The sequence below is a fragment of the Arvicanthis niloticus genome, chromosome 11 (genome assembly GCF_011762505.2).
Source record: "Arvicanthis niloticus isolate mArvNil1 chromosome 11, mArvNil1.pat.X, whole genome shotgun sequence".
In the NCBI taxonomy this organism is placed as follows: Eukaryota; Metazoa; Chordata; class Mammalia; order Rodentia; family Muridae; genus Arvicanthis; species Arvicanthis niloticus.
In genome coordinates, this window is record NC_047668.1 from 13,742,460 (window position 1) to 13,765,869 (window position 23,410).

A 23,410-nucleotide genomic window follows, 5' to 3' on the forward strand; every position below is an offset into this window, starting at 1 on the left:
TACTGTACTGCCTATATAGTTGTAACTTGGAGTCAGATTTCCCTCTTGTAGCCTTGAAAGACTTGAATACAGATATTCAGCTCCTCTCCTTCAAATCCAGTGAAGTGACTCATAAATCATATCCACCTGTTGTTCTCTCAAAAAGAGGAAAAAATACTGTGCATCTAGGAAAGAGTCACTGCTTCCTGAGATAAAGTAGCACTTGGGAAGGCGGAGGCAGGCGGATTTCTGAGTTCGAGGCCAGCCTGATCTATAGAGTGAGTTCCAGGACAGCCAGGGCTACACAGAGAAACCCTGTCTTGAAAAACCAAAAAAAAAAAAAAAAAAAAAAAAAAAAAAAAAAAGAATAAATAGCTGCCAGCATGACATTTGTAATCTCATCCCTGAAAGGCGGAGGCAGGATGCTCAGGAGTTCAAAATCATCCTGGTGACATAATGAAACCCTATCTAAATAAGTAAGTAAAGAAATACTGTAAGATTTAGATCAAACTGAATGAAGGTGCCTAGAGTGAGTATCTATCCATGGAAATACTAATTGAAGAAGAGATTTATTTAAGAATAAATTAATAATTTCAGTGTGTTTAAGATAGTAAGTCTTCTAGAAGAACAGGCAGTCCCAATCCTTTGAACCATACATGTGAATTTAAAGTGAATTGGATAGAAGGTCACTGCTTGGTGTTTATCTGTGTGCTTCACCTCTGCTTAGACTGTGCCTACTACTCAGGAGCCTACTGACCTAACTCTTGTTCTAACATTAGAGAATTGGTGTTATAACTTCAGTTCCCCAACACACATTTTTTTGAGAAAATGTCACGTGTAGCTCAGGTGTCTACTCAAACTTGAAATGTAGCTGTAGATGACTTTGAAGTTTGAATCTTCCTGCCTCAACCTCAGAAGTGCTAGGAGTTGTAGGCGTCCGCCATAGTGTCTTTATTTGGTTTGGTTTTGTTGTTTAGATTTGCTTATTTTATATGTAAGAATGTTTTGCCTGTATGTATGTCTGTACACTATTTGCATACCTGACACTTTTGGAAGTCAGAAGGTAGTGTTGAATTCCCTGGACCTGGAGTTATGATTGGTTGTAAGCCACTATGTTGGTCCTGTGAATTACAAACCTTGGCAAGAGCATCGAGGCTCTTAGTCTCTGAGCCATCTCTCCGCCCCCTCCAGGTTTTTGTTTGCTTGTTTTGAGACAAGGTCTGTCTTAATCTGGGTTTCTATTCCTGCACAAACATCATGATCAAGAAGCAAGTTGGGGAGGAAAGCGTTTATTTAGTTTACACTTCCATTTTGCTGTTCATCACCAAAGGAAGTCAGGACTGGAACTCAAGCAGGTCAGGAAGCAGGAGCTGATGCAGAGGCCATGGAGGGATGTTACTTACTGGCTTGCTTCCCCTGGCTTGCTCAGCTTGCTTTCTTGTAGAACAAGGACCACCAGCCCAGGAATGGCAACACCCACAAGGGGCCCTCCTTCCTTGATCAGTAACTGAGAAAATGCCTTACAGCTGGATCTCATGGAGGCATTTCCTCAAGGGAAGCCCCTTTCTCTATGATAACTCCAGCTTGTGTCAAGTTGACACACAAAACCAGCCAGTACAAGGTCTCACTGTATAGCCTCTGGCTGACTTGAACTTACTATGTAAACTGGGCTGGCCTCAAACTCAAAAAGATCACCTGCCTCTGCCTTCCAACTGGTGAAATTTAAGGCATGTACCACCATGCCCAGCCCCAACTACACAGTTTTATAGGATAATTTTGAAATTGATTGTTTAGGGTTTTTGTTTGTTTATTTGGTTTGTTGCCTTGGGGGTTTTGGTTGGGGTGTGTGCAGAGGTCAACTTCTACTGGCTTTAAAAAAAAAGATGGCTTCACACTGTCCTGTAACTTATTGAAAAGATATAACTTACTAAAGATGGAGCTGGAAGAGTTCATAGTAGATTTGAAACAAAGGATGGCAGAAGGTATTTCTAAAGCACACTGACAGCATCAAGAAGTGACCAGTAACACTAGAGGAGAAGCTGGAAAAAATATACTGGCAGAGAGTGTCTTTGCAAGTTGGTAGAATTAGAACATTACAGAACTGGAAACAGAGAAGACTGTGTTGAGCCTGCAGGTCAGGTCTGGCAGGCCCAGCACTAGGTGCTTTCATTTTACTTTTCATGATCAGATTTAACTGACCCAGAACTTTTTTTTAAAATGCTATATGCTTTACTTGTTCAGAGTATGAATTTTTAAAATCTGCTTTTTCTATTAAAGTAAGATCTTGATATGTCTCCATCCCCCCTTCTCCACACATATATGTGTACGTGCATGCGTATGCACCATGTTATTTGGGAAGCCCTAAACTCTAGATTTAATTCTGTCAATATAATTCTGTCATATAATTTTACTTATTAAAATTACATATATGAAATATGAAATGTTTAGAGTCCATTTCTCAAGTACTCCTGTTAAATTGAATATATAGTTTACTTTCTCCTATATTGTACTAATTTAAAAAAACAGCAAGCTGATTTTTCACTTAGGAATAGTTTGGATGGTTTCTTATGTCAGAATACTGGGCATGGTAGCATATCTGTTATCCCAGCACATGCAAGGCTGGGGAAACTTAGGGAGAACCTTTCTCAGAAAACAAGCAGACCTACCAAGGCACTTAAATGTATACTGTTTCTAACTGGTGGTGTAGAACCTGATTAAACTGGTTCATTAAGACCACCATTGGATTGTGGCCTTCTCCAAGGCTGCAGGAAAGAAAAAGACTTTAGCTGACTGACTTTACCAACCTAGGTCAAGTAAGTAGCATAGCAGATTTAGATTTGTACAAGGGTGTTTAATTGATCTCTAGGAATCTCCTAAATATGATCCCTGTACTATTTGGGCTTAAGATTTTAAAGAATTTTAAAAGAGATTTTATGTGTATGTTTGTGTTTGCTTGCGTGTGTCTGCTGTACTGTGTATGGGGACCAGAAGAGGCTATCAGATTCCCTGGGACTGGGCAGTTGTGTTTATGTGTCTTGAGTGCATGGCCCTAGGAGTCATTCCTAAAGTGCCATTGTACTGAGACAGATCCCCAGACTCACCACCTAGGCCAAGCTGGACAGTGAACCCGGTGGATTCCTGCCTCAGGCTCACAAAGCTGGGCTTACAAGCACACACTTTCTTGCCCAACTCTTCCCCCAGGAGAGTAGGGTTACCTAAGTCCCTCTCCTTCTTCCACAGCTCTAGTATAGAAGCTGTGAGGGGAAATGCTCAGTGCTGGGGTCTGATATTGGACGGAGACTCCTCAGCAGCCAAGGGCCTCTCTCTTCACCTGTGTTTTTGCTGGGTCTAGGACTTCTTACTCTTTGGAGACCACATGGACCATGAGGTCCACTATCCTGCCATTGTAGCCAAATTTGTTCTCCCATACCAGGAATGAGTTTGATAAAGTAGTCATTGAGGGCAATGCCAGCACACACTAGCATCAAAGATGGAGGGATGGGTGTCACGGTTAAAGTCATGGGAAACAGCCTGCTTCTCACTACAGCTAGTCCAGGATGCCCTTAGTGAGCCTCTGGTGCATGCTTTACCACCTTCTTGCTGTCATTGTGCCTGGCAGCCTTCTCAAATCTGCAGGCCAGATCCTTAACAGACATATTGGCAGTAGGATTCCAGAAAGCCACAGCAGTGGGCTCATTCAGTTCTGGGGTGACCTTGCCCACAGTCTTGGGAGTTCCTGTAAGTGCAGGGATGATGTTCCGGGCACCCTGTGGCCATCACCTTAGTTTTCCGTAGGGCCATCTACAGTCTTCAGGGCAGTGGGGATGGCATAGATGGTGGTCATGAGTCCTTTCACAAAGTTGTCATGGGTAACCTTGGTCAGGGGTTGCTGAGCAGTTGATAGTTTGGGAGGCATTGCTAGCAATTTTGAGTGAGTTGTCAATACTTTCTGTAGTTCAGGCCTGTCACAAACATGGAGGGAACAGCCAACGGGGAAACGATTGATGACACTTTGGCTCCAATCTTCTTCTCCATGGTGGTGACAGCACTAGTAGACGCCAGCATATTTAGCACCAGTATCACCCCATTTGATGTTGGTGGGATCTTGTTCCGGGAAGATGAAGATAGCCTTCCCATTGGTTATGTATCCCCTTCTCAGTCTTGACTGAGACTTTCTGTGCATAAGATCTACTGGAATGTGTATGTCGACCATGTAGTGATGTCAGTGAACGGGCCTTTGATGGCAGCGGTATCCACAATGCCAGAATTGAAGAGCAGGCACCCAGTACTGCCAAATCAGTTCACTCTGACCTTTATTTTTGTGTCCCAGGGGCAAGGCTGACTCTGGAACAAGGGGAAACAGAGAGCTCCCTTATACCTCTCACCACCCCCATGTGAAATATTGGTTCTATTGGTTCTGGAGATCAAATTCAGGCTCTTGGCTTTGAACAGCAAGTACTTTACCAGCCTGAGCTTCCTTCTATATTACTGTCTTTAATGTGGTTCATGAGTAAAATGTATTCACATTGAGAACACAAATGGAACACTTAGGGTTATTTTGATTTAAACATATACATGCTTAATGCCTGTGAGTGGGTCCTGGTAAGACTGATAAGACATTTTTGGAAAAGGGTTAACTAGAAATGGGTTTTTGTTTGTTTGTAAGTGACAAGGTGTCATGTAACCCAGGCTGTTACATACCTAAAGGTGACCTTGAACTTTTGATTGACCTGCCTGGAATTACAGATTAATTATTGCTTTTGATTAGAACTTTAAAGGGCTCTCTCTCTCTCTCTCTCTCTCTCTCTCTCTCTCTTTCTCTCTCTCTCTCTCTCTCTCTCACACACACACACACAGAGCAGGGGTTGGGGTGTAGGTGGAGAAGAGACTTATTGTACAGGAATGCAGGAGGGAGGCTTTTAACAACATCCTAATTAAAAAGTTTGCTTATTTATTTTATGCACATGAATTTTTTGCCTGCTGGTCAGTACATGCATGCTTGCTGCCCATAGAGGTCAGAAGAGGGCCACCATGGGGGTGCTGGTAACTGAACCCAGGTCCTTTGCAACAGCAACAGTGCTCCTAACCTTAATCTCTGAGCCATCTCTCCAACTCCTACCCACTGTTTTTTTTTTGTTGTTGTTGTTCGTTTGTTTGCTTTTTAAAGATTTATTTCATGTGAGTATGCTGTTGCTGTTTTCAGATACACCAGAAGAGGGCATCAGATCCCCAAACATGGTTGTAAGCCACCATGTGGTTGCTGGGAATTGAACTCAGGACCTACCTCTGGAAGAGCAGACAGTGCTCTTAACCACTGAGCCATCTCTCCAGCCCTTGTTTTGTTTTTTAAGGCTTTAATTTGGCTAGGATATAGTATTGATATGTTTTGTTTTATTTGTTTAGTTGATTTTTCAAGAGAGGCTTTAGTCCTGGAACTTCCTCTAAACCAGACTAATCTTGAACTCACAGAGATCCAGGTGCCTCTGCTTCCTGAGTGCTGGGATTAAAGGTATGAGCCACCACATCCAGTCTGGTTTACAACTGATCTTTTAATGCTTGTGCTGATAAGTTTTTATTGTCAAGCTGACAGAACCAATATTCTCACTAGAAGGAAGACTTTAGGTTTTGTTTGTTTGTTTGGTTTTTTGTTTTGTCTCATTTATTGTTTTGTTTTGCTTGTTTGTTTTGAGACAAAGTCCCCTATGTAGGCCTTGCTATCTCGAACTTCCTATGTGAACCAGGTTGGTCTCCAGTAGAGATCCCTGTGCTCTGGGATTAAAAGCTGCCTGGCTTAAGAATGGAGTCTTAGTGAGGGTTACCTACATCATATTGATTTGCAGGTATGTCTTGGGAATTGGTTGTTTATTGATAAAGGAAGACTTAGTCCATTGCAGGTGGTACCATTCTGTGGGCAGGGATTTCTTAAGATGAGATTCCTAAGATGAGCAAGGAAAGATGTTTTATTTTTTTCTTTGCCCTTGACTGTGGCTATAATGTGACAAGCTGCTTGAGTTCCTTCCTTTGACCTCTCCAAAATAATGAACTATAACTCAGAATTGTGAGTTAAAATAAGTCCTCCCTCTCTCCTCAGCTGTTTTTTCGTCAGGGTTTTGTCACAGCAACACAGATGAACCTATAATGAGGCCAGACTGCTAGTGTCTGCCAAGGAGTGGTGTCTTAAACGACATCCTGAAGTCTCTTTCATTGTTTTTTGATGACCCTAAGATAATGATAGTTTTTGTTTGCCCACTTGCTTTCTGAAATGAGATCTCGCTTTGTTTCTTGGGTTAGAATTGGACCCATGATCCTATTACTCCTTCAGCATCCAGAGTAGCTGGGATTAGAGGCATGTAGCAGTGCCTGATAAAAAAATTTTAATTAAAAAATTACTCAGGATAGTTGTTTTTATTTTTACACTTATGTATTTATTGGGGTGGGGGGCCTCCCACATGGAAATGGAAGGACAGCTGGGAAGAATTAGTTCTCTTCCACCACTGTGTGGGTTCTGGGACCAAACTCAGGTTTTTCGGCTTGGTAATAGGTGCCTTTACCAGTTCCCAAGAGCTATCTTAGTAGACTTTTTTATTTTTTTGAGATAGATTCTTACCATATTGCCTAAGGCTGGCCTCAACTCACTATGTATGTAGCCCAGGCTGGCCTTTGACTTTGGGCTTATTCTAAAAGTAATATGCATAGTACCCATTATTTTCATCCCTTATTGATTTATTTTTCATATATGGAATAAATACTTGTAATCAGAGTTAATATTTTTATATTTATTATTAACATTTAAAACTACTTTAAAATTAAAATTACTGTTTTGAGATAATTATTGCTTCACAGAAGGCTGCAATACAATAAAGTTTTTATTGGTGATATTGTCTTGCAAAATTATGACAACAATAACAGGATATTGACAGGAACTGATACAGTTTGGATACAGAACATTTCTGTCACTATAAGCCTCCTCTCCCCCAAATGATAGTCATGTAAAGCTACATCAACTTCTCTCTTTTCCCCCCAGTGAGCAGGTGAGATATCTCTTGACGTGCTAGGGATTCCACTTTTAAGGTCACGATTGTTAAGCTAATTTTCTAAAACAAATATAACTTGAAATCTGTATTGCCACTGATAATTATATTGTGATTCTCTTAAACTTTTTTGAATCTTAATCTTTGGGCTTGCTGGAATGAAGAAATAGTAGCAAGTGGATTTGAAAGACATTTAAGCTAATTTCTGTGGAAATCTAATGGATACTGATTTGGCATTTTGAGTAACTGACTTGGAGCCAAGTAAGGCCTATTCAAGAGTGGTACCTGTGGTTTGGGTGTGGTACACAGCTAATAGCAATATTGACAACAGCTAATGCAATTGATATATTAAATATGTATTGCATCCTAGGCAGTGTCTCAGTACTGTACTGGTTTCCTTCTCCTGAGTTCTGTCAGGAAATTGTTCTTTCTGTTGGTTTTAAGGATATGAGTACCTAAAACTCTTGCATAGTGGCACAGCCTATTGTAGTTAGACTGTTCCCTCTGGTGGTCTGTAAGATTACTTTAGACCCTGCACCAAATACCTAGGTGCTACGTGGGCTTAGATTTTCCCTCTCATGACTGTCACCATCAGTATCATCAGTAAGCATGGGCTCTGCCAGTGAGGAGTCACAGGGTCCCTGAAAAGTTTCCTTCATTGCCATGTGAAGACTGGGTATTATAAATCCTGATGTGAGATTTAAGTCTTCAAAAGTGAATGTAATAGCCTGATCCTGTCACAAAGAGAAAGAGGAACAGAAGGAAGGAAATAAAGAACAAATCTACTTGATTACTTTCATGTCCTCAGATTCCAGATCTTATCAGTGCACTGTACCACTACCCAAAAGTTTTGGTATGACTCTTGCAGTTTTTCCTCTTTAGAAACTTTGCTTTTATCTCTATCAACCAGTACGAAAATCAGCCTACAGATATTAAGACATTTTGATTTGCTGCAATGTGGGTGTATTCATCCGAATTTTTTCTCAGGCTTTTCTGTTAGGACAATAGCACAGGTTTAAGTTTTGTGTTAAAAAAAAAAAAACTTTACCATTTTAATCACTTTAATTGTGAAATTCAGTGGCGTTCCCAATGTTGTATAACTGTCACCACTGTTTCCAGAACATTTTCATCATCCAAACAGAAACTCTGTACTTGTTAGGCAATCACTTCCTACTCTGCCTCTCCTCCACCCCAGTAACCTTGATTCTGCTTTTTGTCTAAGAACTTGCTTGGTTTATATACTTCATGTGAGCAGGCTCAAGTATTTGTCCTTTTGTAGCTTATCACACCGACTGTTTCCAGGGTCCACTCATATTTAGGATTTATTAGAATGTCATTCTCTTTATGTCAGGATATTCTCTTGAGTTTATATAACCACATTTTGTATCTCTGTCAGTGGATGTTTTGGTTGGTTCCATGTTTTGTCTGCTGGAAACACTGGTGTTCAAGTATCTAAATTATTTTTTCAAATTTTAATTTTTTATGTAGAGTTGATAGGTTGTATGATAACTCTGTGTTTGACTTTGTGGGGAAATGGAAATGCTGTTTTCTATAGCATCTGCTGTAGAAGTTAGGCCCTGGTTCTTCCTCACAGCCCCCTGCTCCCAGAAATAAGACTCAGACTCAAAATATATTTACAAATACATTGGCCATATAGCTAGGTTCTTCTGTGACTAGATCATAACTTATTATAACCCATTTACTCCTACATTCTGCTATGTGCCTGGTTACCTGTGCTCTGGTACCATGGGTCCATCTTGTCACATCTTCCTGGGTGAATCTCCTGAGCCCGGTACTATCCCAGAATCCTTTCTGCCTCCCAGGTGTCCCATCTCCTATTTCTTGCCTAAGCCATAGGCTATCAGAATTATTATTGGCAGGTGCCACATCCATACAGATATAAAACATTCTCTCTACAGTTTGCATCAGTTCTTATTTCTCTACAGCCTTACCACCGCTTGTTTATGTTAGATTTTGCTTTTGAGATAAATGCCACCTCACTGGATATGGTCTGTTACTTGCTGTGGTTTTGATTCTGTGTTTTACAGATAAGACAGGCATCTTTTTATGCTCTTTGCCATATATATCTTCTTCAGAGAAGTGTCTGCTCAGACCTACTAGGTTTTTAAAATTCATTGTTTTTCTTTCAGTTGTAAGAACTCTTCATGTATTTATTCTATCTCAGGTTTTCTAGAATGAGTTAGAAAGTATTTTCTATTCTTCAGTCTTTTAAAAGACTCACATTTTGTTTATGTGTGATTGCTGTGTGTGTGCATGGATGCTGTGTGCGTGCGTGGGCACTTCATGCATTAGATCTCCTACGGTCCTCTGCAGGAGTAGCAGCTGCTCCTAAATATTGAGATGGCTCAGTGATTATGATTTTGAAATTTTTAAAGAATTATGTATCTGTGTGGGGGTCTGTGCACGAGTTAGATGTCTGAGGAAGCCAGAGGTACTGGATCTCCTTGGAGCAGGAATTACAGGCAGCTAGCTGTGAGCCTCCTGGTGTGGGTGCTGGGATTGAAATCGGGTCCTCTGCAAGAGCAGTAAGTGCTCATAACTGCTGACCTCTCCAGCCCTTTACAAAGATTTATTTATTTTAGATTTATTTTTATTATTTTAAATTACATATGTACATGTGGGTTTGTGTACATGAATTCAGGTGTCAGCAGAGGTCAGAGATATTGGACACCACTGGAGCTTGAGTTACAGGCACCTGTGAGCCAGCTGATGTCAGTGCTGGGAACTGAACTCAGGTCTACCATAAGAGCAGTGTGTACTGTTAACTCATGAGCCATCTCCCCCCCAAATATATAAATATTATAAATATATATTAATTATCATTATTTCTAGGAGAAGAGCCAGCAAATGAATAGTCCTGTCAATGCTGATACAAACACACACACAAACACACATACACACACAGCCTTGTTCATTTTTTTAATTTATTTTTTATTGTATATTTTATTTACATTTCAGATGCCATTCCCTTTCCCCATTTCCCCTCCCTAGAAAACTCCTATCCCATCCCCCCTCCTCCTTTTTGCTTTTTATACAATTTTTTTTAATGTTGATCAAAGGCTTTTATAAGTTTGGTAATGCTCAATAACAAGATGCCCATACAATCAGAAGTGTAACCCAATACCCAAGCTAGATATACCAACTATCTTTGACTGGTGGAGACACGCAAACATCCGCCTCCATGTTTCTCTCTCTCTCTCTCTCTCTCTCTCTCTCTCTCTCTCTCTCTCTCTCTCTCTCTCTGTCTCTCTGTCTCTCCTAGCTCCTCCTCTCCTTACTCCTCCTCTTCCTCTCCTTACTCCTCCCACCTTATCTCCTACATATCACCTTTCCTGTTAAAATAGAACTTTTCTCTCAAAATATAATTAGAGCATAACTATACCAATTTGTATCAGTAAGGTACAAGATAGACCTAGTTCCCAGTCCATCATTTTGTTGACTAACCAGAACTTCTGTCATCCCTCCTAACTAAAAGACTTACATCTGAACCTGGCTTTTTTCTTGGCTTTAGAATGAATGTCAGCTGAAAACCATCCTCTCAAATCTTTTTTTCTCAAAGTAAATAGCCGGGATTGGCTATGAGACTATAAGTCTTCAACCACGTCAGAAATCCAGAATGACTGAGTTAACTGAAATTATGGGAAACACAAAGCATAGCTTCTAAAACTTAGCCAATTTATAGAGACTGCTGAACACCTAGACAGTCCCTATACTACTGAACGTTGGAGCATCCAATTTTCAGCCTTCTGGCCTAAGATCATCTGACAGACCTAGTGATGCAGAATTATTAAGGGCCAATTACTTTGTCTTGGCAGATATAATCAGTCGACTATTCCACAAGTGTGTCCTTTTCTGGACAGTAATTTGTCTGTAGATGCAAAGAGGCAATTCTTGCCTAGTGGCTGTCTCACCACAAGTGGAGTAACTCCAAAGATGCTCAATTTCTTCTTAGAATCCAAGACAGGAAGCTGTCAGGAGCAGACAGGTCTCTAATCAAAATGAACATTAATACAGAAATGTTTGTAACATCAATTCTGTGGACTTCTGATGTTTTGAAAACCAACTATCTAGAGAGTTGTCTGTTAACTCCTCTCAGCTATTTCTAAATAAAATATGGAAAACACCCTAACAATAAACTCAGAGCCATGAATTTGCTATAGGCCCTTAAATCACAGGCTAACAATCTCAAATCAGTTAAAAAAGTTAAAGAAGGACTGGGTCTAAGCCTTGTATTCTTAAATGTGTTATATAGGCACCATGCCTATGAGAATAACACTGTTAATCTTACTTTTATATCAATAAGAATCTCGTACCAATGAAAACCTTAAATTTGAAATCAAAGTAAATTTTGTACCATTTAAGAAATTATAACTTCATCTTAATAACAATTATACAGATTTCTACCAGTAGGTTATGACTATGCAGTAAATCCTAGCTATTCTTCCCTGTTCCAACAAAACCACTACTTTTCCCTAGAAAGACAGCCCAATATTAACCACCTCAGTCCCCAAGCCCAGGGAATAGGGGTGCCGACTCTTTGTTAACTTCTTCAAGCTGATTATGGGTGTTGAGATATTAGAAGAGGGGCAGGGGGAAGAGTAAATTGATAAGCCTCTGACACTGTCTTCACTGCATCCAGATGGAATTTCAGGACATCAGAGGTTTGAGCAGGTCTGCTGAGCTTGCTTGATGAGTAGATACACCAAGGCTGTGTATTCTGCAATATACAATTCTCAAAACAAATTTTAGTATCAAGATAATTTTTTGTTTGAATTCTGGAATCAAGTCTTCTGGTGGCCTGCCTCTGTCCTGTCTAATTTATATAATTCTGGAAGTTTCTATGAGGGTGTGCTCCCACCATCCTCCCATCCCCACCTCCCTGCTCTCTAATTCCCCAACACTAGGGAATCCAGACTTTCAGGCACCAAGGCTGTCCACTTCCACAGATGCCTGGCAAGGCCACCCTCAGCTACCTATACAGGTGAAGCCATGAGTCCCTCCCTCTGTGTTCTTGGGCTGAAGATTTTAGCATGGCTACTCCAGCTTGTTTCTTAGGACCATTTGCTTGAAAAATTGTTTTCTAGCCTTTTACTCTAAGGTAGAGTCTCTCTTTGTCCCTGAGGTGGGTTTCCTGTATGCAGCAAAATGCTAGGTCCTGTTTAAGTATACCTGTTTACCCGTGTTCTCAAATTCTTTGAGAGTGTTATTTATGTGCTTTTTTTTTTCATTTAAAAATGTAGACTTTAATAAGTGTACAGGTCAGCTTGTGGGGAAGCTGACCAAGATACATAACATAGGAGATACAAGTGACCACCTGGAGTTTCTATACTTCATTCTGCTTACAGAATATTTATTAAGGTTGTTTAACATCTGACTTTTCATTTGACACTGTGGAAGTCCTTTATTGTAAAGCTAATCCTTCTGTCTGGTGACAAGCAGCAGCCACGACGATCACTCTGGACTCCCATGCTGGATAAATTCCATTTCCTCTTGAGACATAGGTTTCCTTCTATATCTCTGAGGTAATGATTTTATTATTTCTGCAGTGTCTGGTGGCCCCTGATGCATCAGTAAATCTGGGGACATACTTCCTTTAGAATGCTGTGAAATTACAGAAGAGTGGGAGGGTGGTGCAGCAGATCCCAAAGCTTCTGAGACACTGAGTTTAGGTCTGTCTCTTCTGTTAGGGAACTTTATTAATGGAGCATGTGGCTTCACTACCTGCACGACCCTGGTGGCAGAAGCCATCTTGCTGCCCATCGTGACCCCCGAGTAGAGCTATTTATGTCCTCCTTAAAGTCCTCTATCATCATCATTAGAAGTGATTTTAAATCTGAATCTTGCTTTCCTAGTGATATGGGGAATTCAGGACTTTCTTGTGTTGGAGAACTAGGTTCTAATGATGCCAAGTACCCTGCGTTGCTGATGCTTATGTTATGCACTTGCATTTTGCCATCTGGATTTTCTTAGTGCTACCTGCCCCGTCTCTGACTGGAGCCTGTCTTTCCTATTATCTTGGTTGTATCAGAACTGTGTGGGGTGGGTGTTACTACTGGGGTTAGAACTGGGGCCCATGATCTGCTCAGTGCTCAGGCACAGACAGGAAAGAACCAGTGCTCCAGGCCAGGAGTGACTTCCTGGGTCCTAGTGGGTCCCAGTTACTCCCTGTTTGGGGTGGGTGTTGCTATCTCCTTACCTAAGATACTGCCCAGGTTAGAGCTCCTGGGAGCCCCGCTTCCTCTGGGTTCTGTGAGATTGGGTGCAGAGCTGCCACCTGGGATCTGCTCTGTGTTGGGGCCCAGACGGGAAGGCAAGCCATGTTCATTGAATGAGATATGCAAATGAATAGCACAGTATCTAACATGGACCCACCTTTTTCCTCAGAGAACACAAAATTAGCTCATTGCTAGAAATGTATATGCTTATTCTTACCGAGACTACCCTTGATTGCCTGAGAGCTGCAGAGGAACCGTGGATGAGGTCCCACCAGCACGATCTCTTGCTTCTTTGGTTCTATGTTCTACATGTCTGCTTTACCTAATTTTTTTTCATTTTATGTATATGAGAGTTTTGCCTACATTTCTGTCTGTGCACCATGTTACAGATGGTTGTGAGGTGACCCATGTGTATTGGGAACTAAACCCCAGTCCTTTAGAAGAACAGCAAGGGCTCTTAACCACTGATCCATCTCTCCAGTCCCAACTGTCAGTGTTTTAGTAACTTGAATATATTTTTTACTTTTCATAAAATTAGCCTATCTGGCCGGGCAGTAGTGGCGCATGCCTTTAATTCCAGCACTTGGGAGGCAGAGACAGGTGGATTTCTGAGTTCAAGGCCAGCCTGGTCTACCGAGTGAGTTCCAGGACTGCCAAGGCTATACAGAGAAACCCTGTCTCAAAAAACAAACAAAAAAAAGCCTATCTGAAATTTACATTGTTATACACAATCTAATTTTAGAAAATTTTCAACACCTAGAGAGAAACTTGTGTGTGTGGTCAAAATCATTACCTGTTTCCACTACCTCTGTGCACCCCCCCCACCTCCCCATTCCCCTCAAACACACATGCACCCCCCCTCCCCCACCCCCTTCCTGGCACCCACTCATCTGGTTTCTTTCTCTGTGAGTTTTCTTGTTCTGGACACAATATAGAGTCCTACCTTTTGTGCCTGGCCTTTTCATTTAGCATAATGTCCATATTATATGTATCATGTGCAATTCCATTTGAGACAGATTATCTGTTTGTGTAGCTCAGGCTGCCATTAAACTCACCCTTCCTATGTTTCAGCTTTCCTAGTAATGGGATTATGGGCACATGCCTCAATGTTCACATTGTCTGTGTGTGTGTGTGTGTGTGTGTGTGTGTCTGTCTGTCTGTCTGTGTCTCTGTGTGTGTGTCTGTCTGTGTGCATGTGTTCATGCCACAGTGCACATGTTGGGTCAGTGGACAGCTTCCAGGATTAGATTCCTTACTTCTATCATAGGGACACAAGGTTGAATTCTGAAAGGGGAAGAAATTTTATTAAGACATCTGGCTGCGTGAAAAATGGTTTGTCTTTTCTAATGTGTGTGTGGTGTATGTGGTTTGTATGTGTAGATTGACTTCAAAACTAGAAGTGAAGTTGGAGCTAGAGGGATTATGGAAAAAGCACGTGACAGGTTTGTTTGTTTGTTTGTTTGTTTTTCTGTACTGAAAGTTGACACGATAGTAATGGGATTAAGTATTTTAATTACTAAAAGAGTCAGTAATTGGTCCCATACAATCCAGATGATCAGTGTAGAGTAAAAAGAAGCCAAATTAGGACTGGGAATATATCTTATAGTACAGTACACATGAGACACCCACGTTTGAATCCCAACATTCTAAAATAACAACTATAATAGTAGGTTTTTGTTTTGTTTTGTTGTTTTTTAATTAAGAGAATGCCAGAATGATGGTTACAGAATTAGGGAATAAAAAAAAATTCCAGAGATCAAAAAAAATCACTAGATTTATGATAAAAATAAAAAATGTGGTCAAGAGATTTACAGAATTTAAAATGCTGGCTCTTTGAAGAACTGTGACTCATTCTGTGTGAGGACTTTTTTTTTTTTTTTTTTTTTTTTTTTTTTTGACATAGGTCTTCTCTGTGTAGCCCTGGCTGTCTTAAAATAGTGTTTACCAAGCTGACCACAAACTCACAGAAATCTACCTGCCTCTGCCTCCCAAGTGCTGGGGTTAAAAGCATATGCCATCACCACCTGGCTGATATTTAATTTTTTTCTAAGCAATTACATTAGCTAAGAGTGTAATTACTGACCAGGTTTGGTGGCACATTGCATGTATCCTAATACCCCAGAGGCTGAAACAGGAGAATCAAAAACTTGAGGCTAGCCTCATATACACATTGAAATTGTCTCAAATACAATTCCTAGGAGCAATTTAGCATTACTAGATTTAAAAAGATACATAATTGTATTAATCACAGTTTTCCAGATAGAAAATATATTTTCAGATGGTAGAGAGAGAAGATGTAAGAATTGGCTTCCTAGGTTCCAAAAGCATAGTTCTCACACAGGGGCTGGGAGTGTAGCATTGCTGTCCATCTCTGAAAGCAGAATCAGGAGGCTGAGGGTGCAGTTGTCAGTCTGAAGCTGAAGGCCTGTCTGAGGACAGCGGGAAGGGTACTGCAGGACCAGAGCCCAGAGAGCGTTCTTCTTCCAGGGTAGAGCAAGGTATCCCAGCAAGAAAGAGTTTACCGTCTCTCTCCCTTTTTGTTAAGCATGATATGGGGAGAAGCTAATTGGGCTATACCTGCCAACATGGAGGGCAAATCTGCCCCTCTAGTCCCACTGACCCACAGCTCCATCTCCTGTAGAAACACTGAAAATCATGCTCTTTTGTTACTGTTGCTGTGTGTAATACTGGGGGTAAACTCAGTGTATGCTGGCAGGCACTGTACCAGCTGGGCCATATCACCAGCTCAAGAATCCAGTCAACTGAATTTTAAAATTAGATGTCACATTTTCTTTTTAATTGAAGTATTTAGTTAGCCATAGTCTGCAGAACATAGACCCATGTAGTTTATGAATGAATTTGGATTATATTGCTAGTAAAATGTGTTTCTTCTAGACCCTGTTACAACTAGACACAGTGCTCAGCTGACATAACTTGCATTTTGTGATTGTTTCAGGCTGCAGTGTAGAATCTTGGAAGTCCTCCCTCCATTACATCAAAATGGTTTTGCTAATGGACACATGAACAGTGTTGATGGAGAGACTATTGTCATCAGTGACAGTGACGACTCAGAAACACAAAGCAGCTCTTTTCAACATGGGTAAGTAGTTTGTACTTTAGCTATCAGATTGGTGATCGTCTATTAAAATATAAATTTTCTTTCCTGCCTTTCCTTTTCTAGTCATACTGTGGTACACTATCCTTAAATTATCTATTTCAACAACAGTTGTTAGAATTTTCAAAACGTAACCCTAGTTAAATTGTCTAGTTAGCTGCTTAAGAACAGTCCTCCTTGTTGGGTATGACAGTGTGCATTCCTTTGGGCTACATAGTCAGACAGTGTCTCTAAAACAAAAGCCAAACAACAGTTTGTTTCTTGTTAGCTGGAACTGACCCTAGACCCTCAGAGGTGTAGGCAAGCCCCGCCTACCACACTGGGGGGGGGTCTCACTGCTCTGTTCCTGCGACTCCTGGCATTCACTTCCTATTGTGTAGTTTCCATCCTGTCGCCCTTCCCAGAACGAGCCTTTGGCTTCTTTCACCTGAGCATGCCCATTTAAGTTCTCATGTCTCTTTTATAAGAGCCTTGATAGCTTGTTTCCTTTTTGCATGGAATCATACTGCATTATCTTAAAAAATTATTACATTTTTTTGTTTGTTCATGTGTGCTGGTGCATGTGTGCTACAGCTTGTCTATGGCGGTCATAGGATATGTGGGAGCCAGTTTTTTCCTTCCACCGTGTGGGTTCTGGGTATAGAACTCAGGTCATCAGGTCCTTAGGGGAGAGTGCTTTACCTGCTTCGTCATCTCACCAGCCTGATATCCTACTCCTTATACACTGTGTTGCACTTACCTACTGAAGGACATGTTTGTTTGTTTGTTTGTTTGTTTTGAGACAGAATTTCTATATGTTAATAGTCCTGGCTGTCCTGGAACTCACTCTGTAGACCAGGCTGGCCTCAAACGCACAGAGATCCACCTGTCTCTGCCTCTCGAGTGCTGGATGAAGGACATTTTTGTTGCTTCCATGTGTTGGCAATTTCAAATAAACATTGATGTGAACATACATGGCAGGCTTCTGTGTTGGTGTAAGCTTTTTGCACATTTAGGTAAATATCAAGGAATATGAATGCTAGATCACAAGAGCGTGTTTTGGTTTTTTGTTGCTACTTTTTCATAAATTTTATTTTGTAGGTACATATTGTATACATGCATGTGTGTACAGATGTATGTTCACATGATATTTGGAGGCCAGAGACAGCCTTAAGTTCCAGTCCTCCTCATATGTCACCTGTCTTATTTTTTGAGACAGGGTCTCTCATTAGGACCTGGAGCTCACTGGGCTGGCTCACAGGGCAGACAGCCCTGGAGTCTTGCCCTGTCTTGTCTCCTCAGCACTGGGATTCCATTGTAGCCAGCTCTGTTACATGGGTGTTGAGGATCAAATGCAGGTTTTTGTGCTTGTACAGCAAGCACCTTACCCACTGAGCTAGCCCTCCTCCATCTACTATATTTAGTTTCAGCCATCTTCCATGGCAGCTGTATCGTCACCAAAGCACCTCATTTTACATAATGCCATTTAGTCCAACTTCAAAAGTCCCCATAATCTATAACAGTCTAAAAAGGACTTCTAAAATTCAAGCAATCTAACTGTAATCCCCTGTAAAATCAAATGAAAAAGCAGATCACACATGTCCAAAATATAATGGCATAGGATATACATTGTGGAGCCAAAAGGGAGGAAGGGGACACAGTGAGGAAGCACTGGGCCAAAGCAAGACTGAAACCAGCAGGGAAAGCGCCAACCTCTGCATCTCCATGTCTGATGTTGAAGCACTCTGTTGACTGCAGCACACTTCTCTCTTTGGCTGTTCCTCTCCCTGTCAGCAGCTCTCTTCAGCAGATACCCCAGGACTCTGGCATCCCCAACATTTTTGGGTCTGCAAGGCATCCATGCTTCACCTTTACAGCTTCACACAGTGGCCTCTCTAGGCCTGGCTTCAGTGGCTATCCTTAGCTGTGGAGGAAGATTCCATAACCCCGTTTTTTCTTTTCTTGACTCTAAAGCCAGAACCCCGTGGCTAAAACTACCAAGTTCTGCTGCTTGCTTGGGCTGGAACATGGCCCCCTTGTTTCATCTTCACCAGCTTTCTGAGGTTTTTTTTTGTTGTTGTTTTTGTTTTCTTCTAGAGAATGGGTCTCTCTGTAGCCTTAGCTGTTCTGGAACTCAAGCTGTAGTCCAAGCGGCCTTGAACTCACAGAGACCTATCTCTGCAACCAAGTGCTGGGATTAAAGGCATTCACCACCACCACCTGGCTAGCTTTCTGTTTTCAATGGTTTCCCTCACTGCCTACAACTTGGCTGTCCAAAAACTCTATGTAGACCAGCCTGGCCTCAGACTCCAATCTGCCTGCCTCTGCTTTCTGAGTGCTAAGATATAAAAGGTTGCAGCCAGCACACCAGCTACAAGTTGTTTTTTTTTTTTTTTTTTTTTTTTTTTTTTTTTTTTTTTTCATTCCTTTCAGAAATTGAAACATAGCTGGGTGGGGTCTTTTCCTGAGGTCACCAGTCCTTTATTCCTTCAAACACCAGGCTTTTCTTCAATCTGTTTATCTCCTTGAACACTGGACTTGGCTCCATTCTACTTCCTAGTGACTCATTTCTCCTCAAAATGTACATTTTGTATTTTTCCTTTCTTAGCTTGCTTCTTTTCATTATAGATGTGAGTGAATACTGGTAACCAGATAGTCCATACTAGGCTATTTTGAGATTTCCTCTGCTAATGCAGTTAATTTAAAACTCTTCAATTTATCCTCAGGGAGATTTTTGGGACAAGGACAGAAAGCAGCCATATTCTTCACCAAAATATGGCTTCACAACAGTCTCTAGGCCACATACTAAAATCCTTCTTTGAAACTTCTTGAGCCTAACCTCCATAGTTCAAGTCTTGCCCACACCACTGTCTTCCATGTTCCTACTAGTATGGCTGATTAAGCCCAATTAAAGCATTCAGCTGCTTTCCTAATCCAGAGTCTGCATTCTTCCAAATGAAAGCACGGTCAGGCCTATCACAGAGATACCCTAGTTCCTGGTACCAACTTCTGTCCTAGTTAAGGTTTTATTGTTGTGAAGAGTCACCGTGACCATGGCAACTCTTGTAAAGGAAAATATTTAATCAGGGATGGCTTACAGTTCACATAAATATAAAATTGCATTCCTTCAGAACATACTAGCTTACTTATCAGTCTGGACATGGATAGTAGACTGATGATCCAAACAATATTCCTTCGTAGATCAGTGTTTATTGGTTAATAGTCATCGAGATTTTGAAGAGCAGATCTCTTTCTATCCCCCTGCCTCCCCTCCCCAGACATGCACAACACACATGCTTCGTTTTCTTATGTCTGGGTGTTTTGTCTGCATGTATGTTTAAGAGAGCATCTAATCCTCTGGAACTGACAATTGTAAGCTGCCATGTGGGTGCTGGTATTTGAGACCAGGTCCTCTGGAAGGGCAGAGCTAGCTCCTCAGTCCTGTAAAGCACATGCTTTACAGACTACATTTCTCAGAGAATCTCTGCTGGTCCTGCATCACAGAGCACAGTTTGTGTTCACTGAAGCTTTGGACATCTTTATAGTCTTTGACTCTGTCTGTTCAGTTTGTTTCTGTTTTAAGACAGGATCTCACTGTGTAGCCGGATGGCCTGGAACTCACAGAGATCCGCCTGTGTCTGCCTCGTAAGTGCTAGAATTATAAATATCTATATCATGCTTGGCTCCCAGCCTTGAGAGTTTAGAATAGGATGGAGATAACACTGGAGTCCTTCTTGTAGCATACACAAGACGTTACACCATGGGTTTAGAATTACTTATTCATCTTAGGTATTTCAGGCTTTTTATGAAAGTTGGCTTCTTGGCTATTTGTAGTATTAGATAAATATTTGAACTGTTTTAGAGGTTGTGAAACCAATGTATATAATTGTCACATAGTGGACCTAACAGTTCTATCAATAGCCACATGCTGAAATTTATCTATAACCACAAGGCCTCTGAAAAACTGAGCTAAACTGATAGATAATCTTGGCTAAAATATTCACAGCTTACTATCTGAGTAAGGTGTGGCAAGTATGGGTAAGTTTATTCAGTTTATTTCCAGACAGTATAGTTAGGTTTAGGTCATATCTAATATACTCTGCTGTATGCTAAAGCCATCAAACAAACATTTTAAAATATTTCATTTATCGTTTTGTTTTGTTTTTCAAGACAGGGTTTCTCTGTATAGCTCTGGCTATCCTGGAACTCACTCTGTAGACTAGGCTGGCCTCGAACTCAGAAATCCGCCTGCCTCTGCCTCCCAAGTGCTGGGATTAAAGGCATGCGCCACCACCACCCGGCATATTTTATTTATCTTATGTGTATAGGTTTTCTGTTTTTGTCTCCATGTCTGTCTGTGTGCAGTGTGTGCTTGGAAAGTTGTAATATGGTGGAAGATGGTGTGAGTTCCCTGGAACTGGGGTTTACAGATGGTTGTGGGCCAATATGTAGGTTTTGGGAATTGAATCTGGGTCCTTTTCAAGAGGAAGCAGCAAGTGATCTCAGCTGTCTCTGCAGCCCCCAAACTGTTTCATAAATCAAGGGTTTTATAGGGCCATCTCTAAACAGATACCAACTAAAGTTGAAGTAGGCTGAAAGAAAAACCATTATCCTGGCCAGACATACTAAATAGAGTATATTTTGAATAATATACAATACTTGTGGTGGTTGTAGGAGCAAAAGGAGAGGTAATTATTTCAGAAACCTCTGGATGAAAATATAATACATATTTGTTAATATACTAATATGTAATTGTATGATAATATATACAGATAATATATATAAGTTTTTGTTTTCTTGAGATAGGAGGATCCTTCTATGTTAGCCCAAGCTACTGCAAACTTACTGTAACTCAGTCTGGTATAGACTTGCCATCCTCCTGCCTCTGCCTCCTGAGTTATAACTGAGCATATGTATAACTCCAGTTATACCATAAGTCACCATGCCTGACTTATTTCAAGATTTTGCATTCATTGCATTCCTTTTATATAATATAATATAATCTGTAACTGGATTGTTAGTTTAAGATGCTGTGGTTTGTGTGTGTGTATGAGAAGAGAAGAGGAGGAGGATGAAGAGGAGGAGGAAGAGGAAGAAGAAGAGGAGGAGGAGGAGGAAGAGGATGAAGAGGAGGAAGAGAGGATGACTTGCAGGATTAGTTCTTTACTTCTGTGTGGGCTGCAGGGCTGAAGTCAAGCTTGGTGACAGTAGATGCCTTTACCTGTTCAGTATCTCAGCAGAGATATTTGTAAAGAACTGATCCTAATTGTTTTATTATTTGTAGTTCTATGCATGAAAGTGTAATATGTAAGTTGAGGTGAACATAATATGTATGTGTATTACTGTAAATAGCTATCTGTGCTGAAACTACTCATTTATGGGTTCTCATTGCAGAAGAGTTGTAGTGAACATAATTTGATAATTTCTTAAAAAGAAAATTTTATATCGAAAATACAGTAGGGTTTTTTTTTGGTTATTTCTAGACTATTGAAATTTTAATTTTTTTCCTCCTTTATCAAATATAAATATATTGCTTTTTGGTAGAATATATATATATACACACACATATATATATGTATATGTGTGTATATGTGTGCATATATATATACACATATACACACACACATATATATATACACATATGAGAGAGAAACATTTATATAAAATAACATTTTGTTGTGAGTAAATACAATAAATTGTCCCAGTATCCATGGAAAATTTCTTCCAGGAACTCACTTCCATTCTTTTCCTCAAATAAAGAAGTTTCGGATGCTCAGTCAAGCTCCTGATATGAAGTGGCACAGTATTTGCATATACATGTGTGCCTAACTCATCCATAGGTTACTCGTAATTTCACATACACTGTACATGCTATGTAAATAGGTATAATACTGTACTGTTTAGAGAATAGTGACAGAGAAAAACTTTCTGTATCCTTAGTACAGATGAGCATTTCCCCCCACCATTACCACCCTCCCACCTCCCAATACTTGGTTTTCTGAGACAGATCTCACCTGGCAGTCTGGATCTCCTTATGTTAGATCAGCCTGGCCTTGAACTCATATAACTCCATTTGCCCCAGCCTCAAAGGGCTGGGATTAGAGACATGCACCACCACGCCTGGCCCACAAACTTTTTAAGTGTGGTTGACTGAATCCTCTGGTATAGAGGGCTGACTAACTGGACCAGTGATTTAACACCACGAAGTATGTTTGGTGTTAGCATGTCACTGTACAAATAGAAACAGATCTGTCCTTGCTGGTGATGGGTCAACAGCTACCATTGAATACTTAGGCTCAGGGAAGTTTCTCCTCTGTGTAGACCTAGACATGGGATAGCCAGAGAGGAAAGTAGCACAGATGGACGTCAGTTGTACATTCTTTGTGTTTGGTAGGTAAGTTGTAATAGGAACTGTTTCTGTTGCTCTCTGACTGGTTGTCATGCTTCCTTAGAACGCAGTCAGGATTCTATCAAAAAGGAAGCTTTTAATTTAAGGGCTGCAGCAAAGCTCCATTCATTGTATTGTCACCACTCTGAGTGAATCTGCTTTCTCTTCTTGATCCTGCTTCTTGTGCTAAATGTGCACACTTTTACCTCAAGTTCTTCAGGATTTCTTCTCTGAAGGTTTTCTGAGACTTACTGATGGGTTATCTTCATTCCCCCATCATTACCACCACATGCACCTCTTTAAATACCAACGTCCTGGAAGGCCTTTCTAGTCAATTTATCAAGTGTCACTGCCCGTAGAAGGTAGTAGGGGGTTTTGTTTTTAGGGTTTTGAGTTTTTGTTTGTTTTGCTTGCTTGCATTGTCCATCATTTCGATTTTAGTGATTGCTGACTTTTGTCAGTAAAATAACATCTAGCATAGTGTAGGCGTTCCACTGCTGAGTGAATGGTGACTGAAGAGATACACCCTAAAGGTTAGTGAGAAGGTAGTTAGAATGAGGATTAACTGTGTGGTTTATTTGCCTTTTGCATGTGTGCTTGAACTAGACAAGTATTCTACCACTGACCTATACTTCCTTTTTAAAAGTATATATTGACTATACTTTTTACTTTTTATATCCTT

At 40.7% G+C, this 23,410-nt stretch overlaps 1 protein-coding gene and 1 pseudogene across 3 annotated transcripts in view; one reads left to right on the plus strand and one right to left on the minus strand.

Moving 5' to 3' along the window:
* The window catches only part of Baz1a (bromodomain adjacent to zinc finger domain 1A), an 89,110-nt gene that overhangs the window by 16,834 nt on the left and 48,866 nt on the right, over positions 1–23,410 (plus strand). For all 3 annotated transcript variants that reach the window (XM_034514037.2, XM_076941865.1, XM_076941866.1), the window contains one exon: positions 16,203–16,346. In XM_034514037.2, the coding sequence (XP_034369928.2) occupies positions 16,203–16,346 (144 nt within the window). The remainder of the gene's footprint in view (positions 1–16,202; positions 16,347–23,410) is intronic.
* Positions 10,054–14,054, minus strand: LOC117716918 (alpha-ketoglutarate dehydrogenase component 4 pseudogene; annotated as a pseudogene).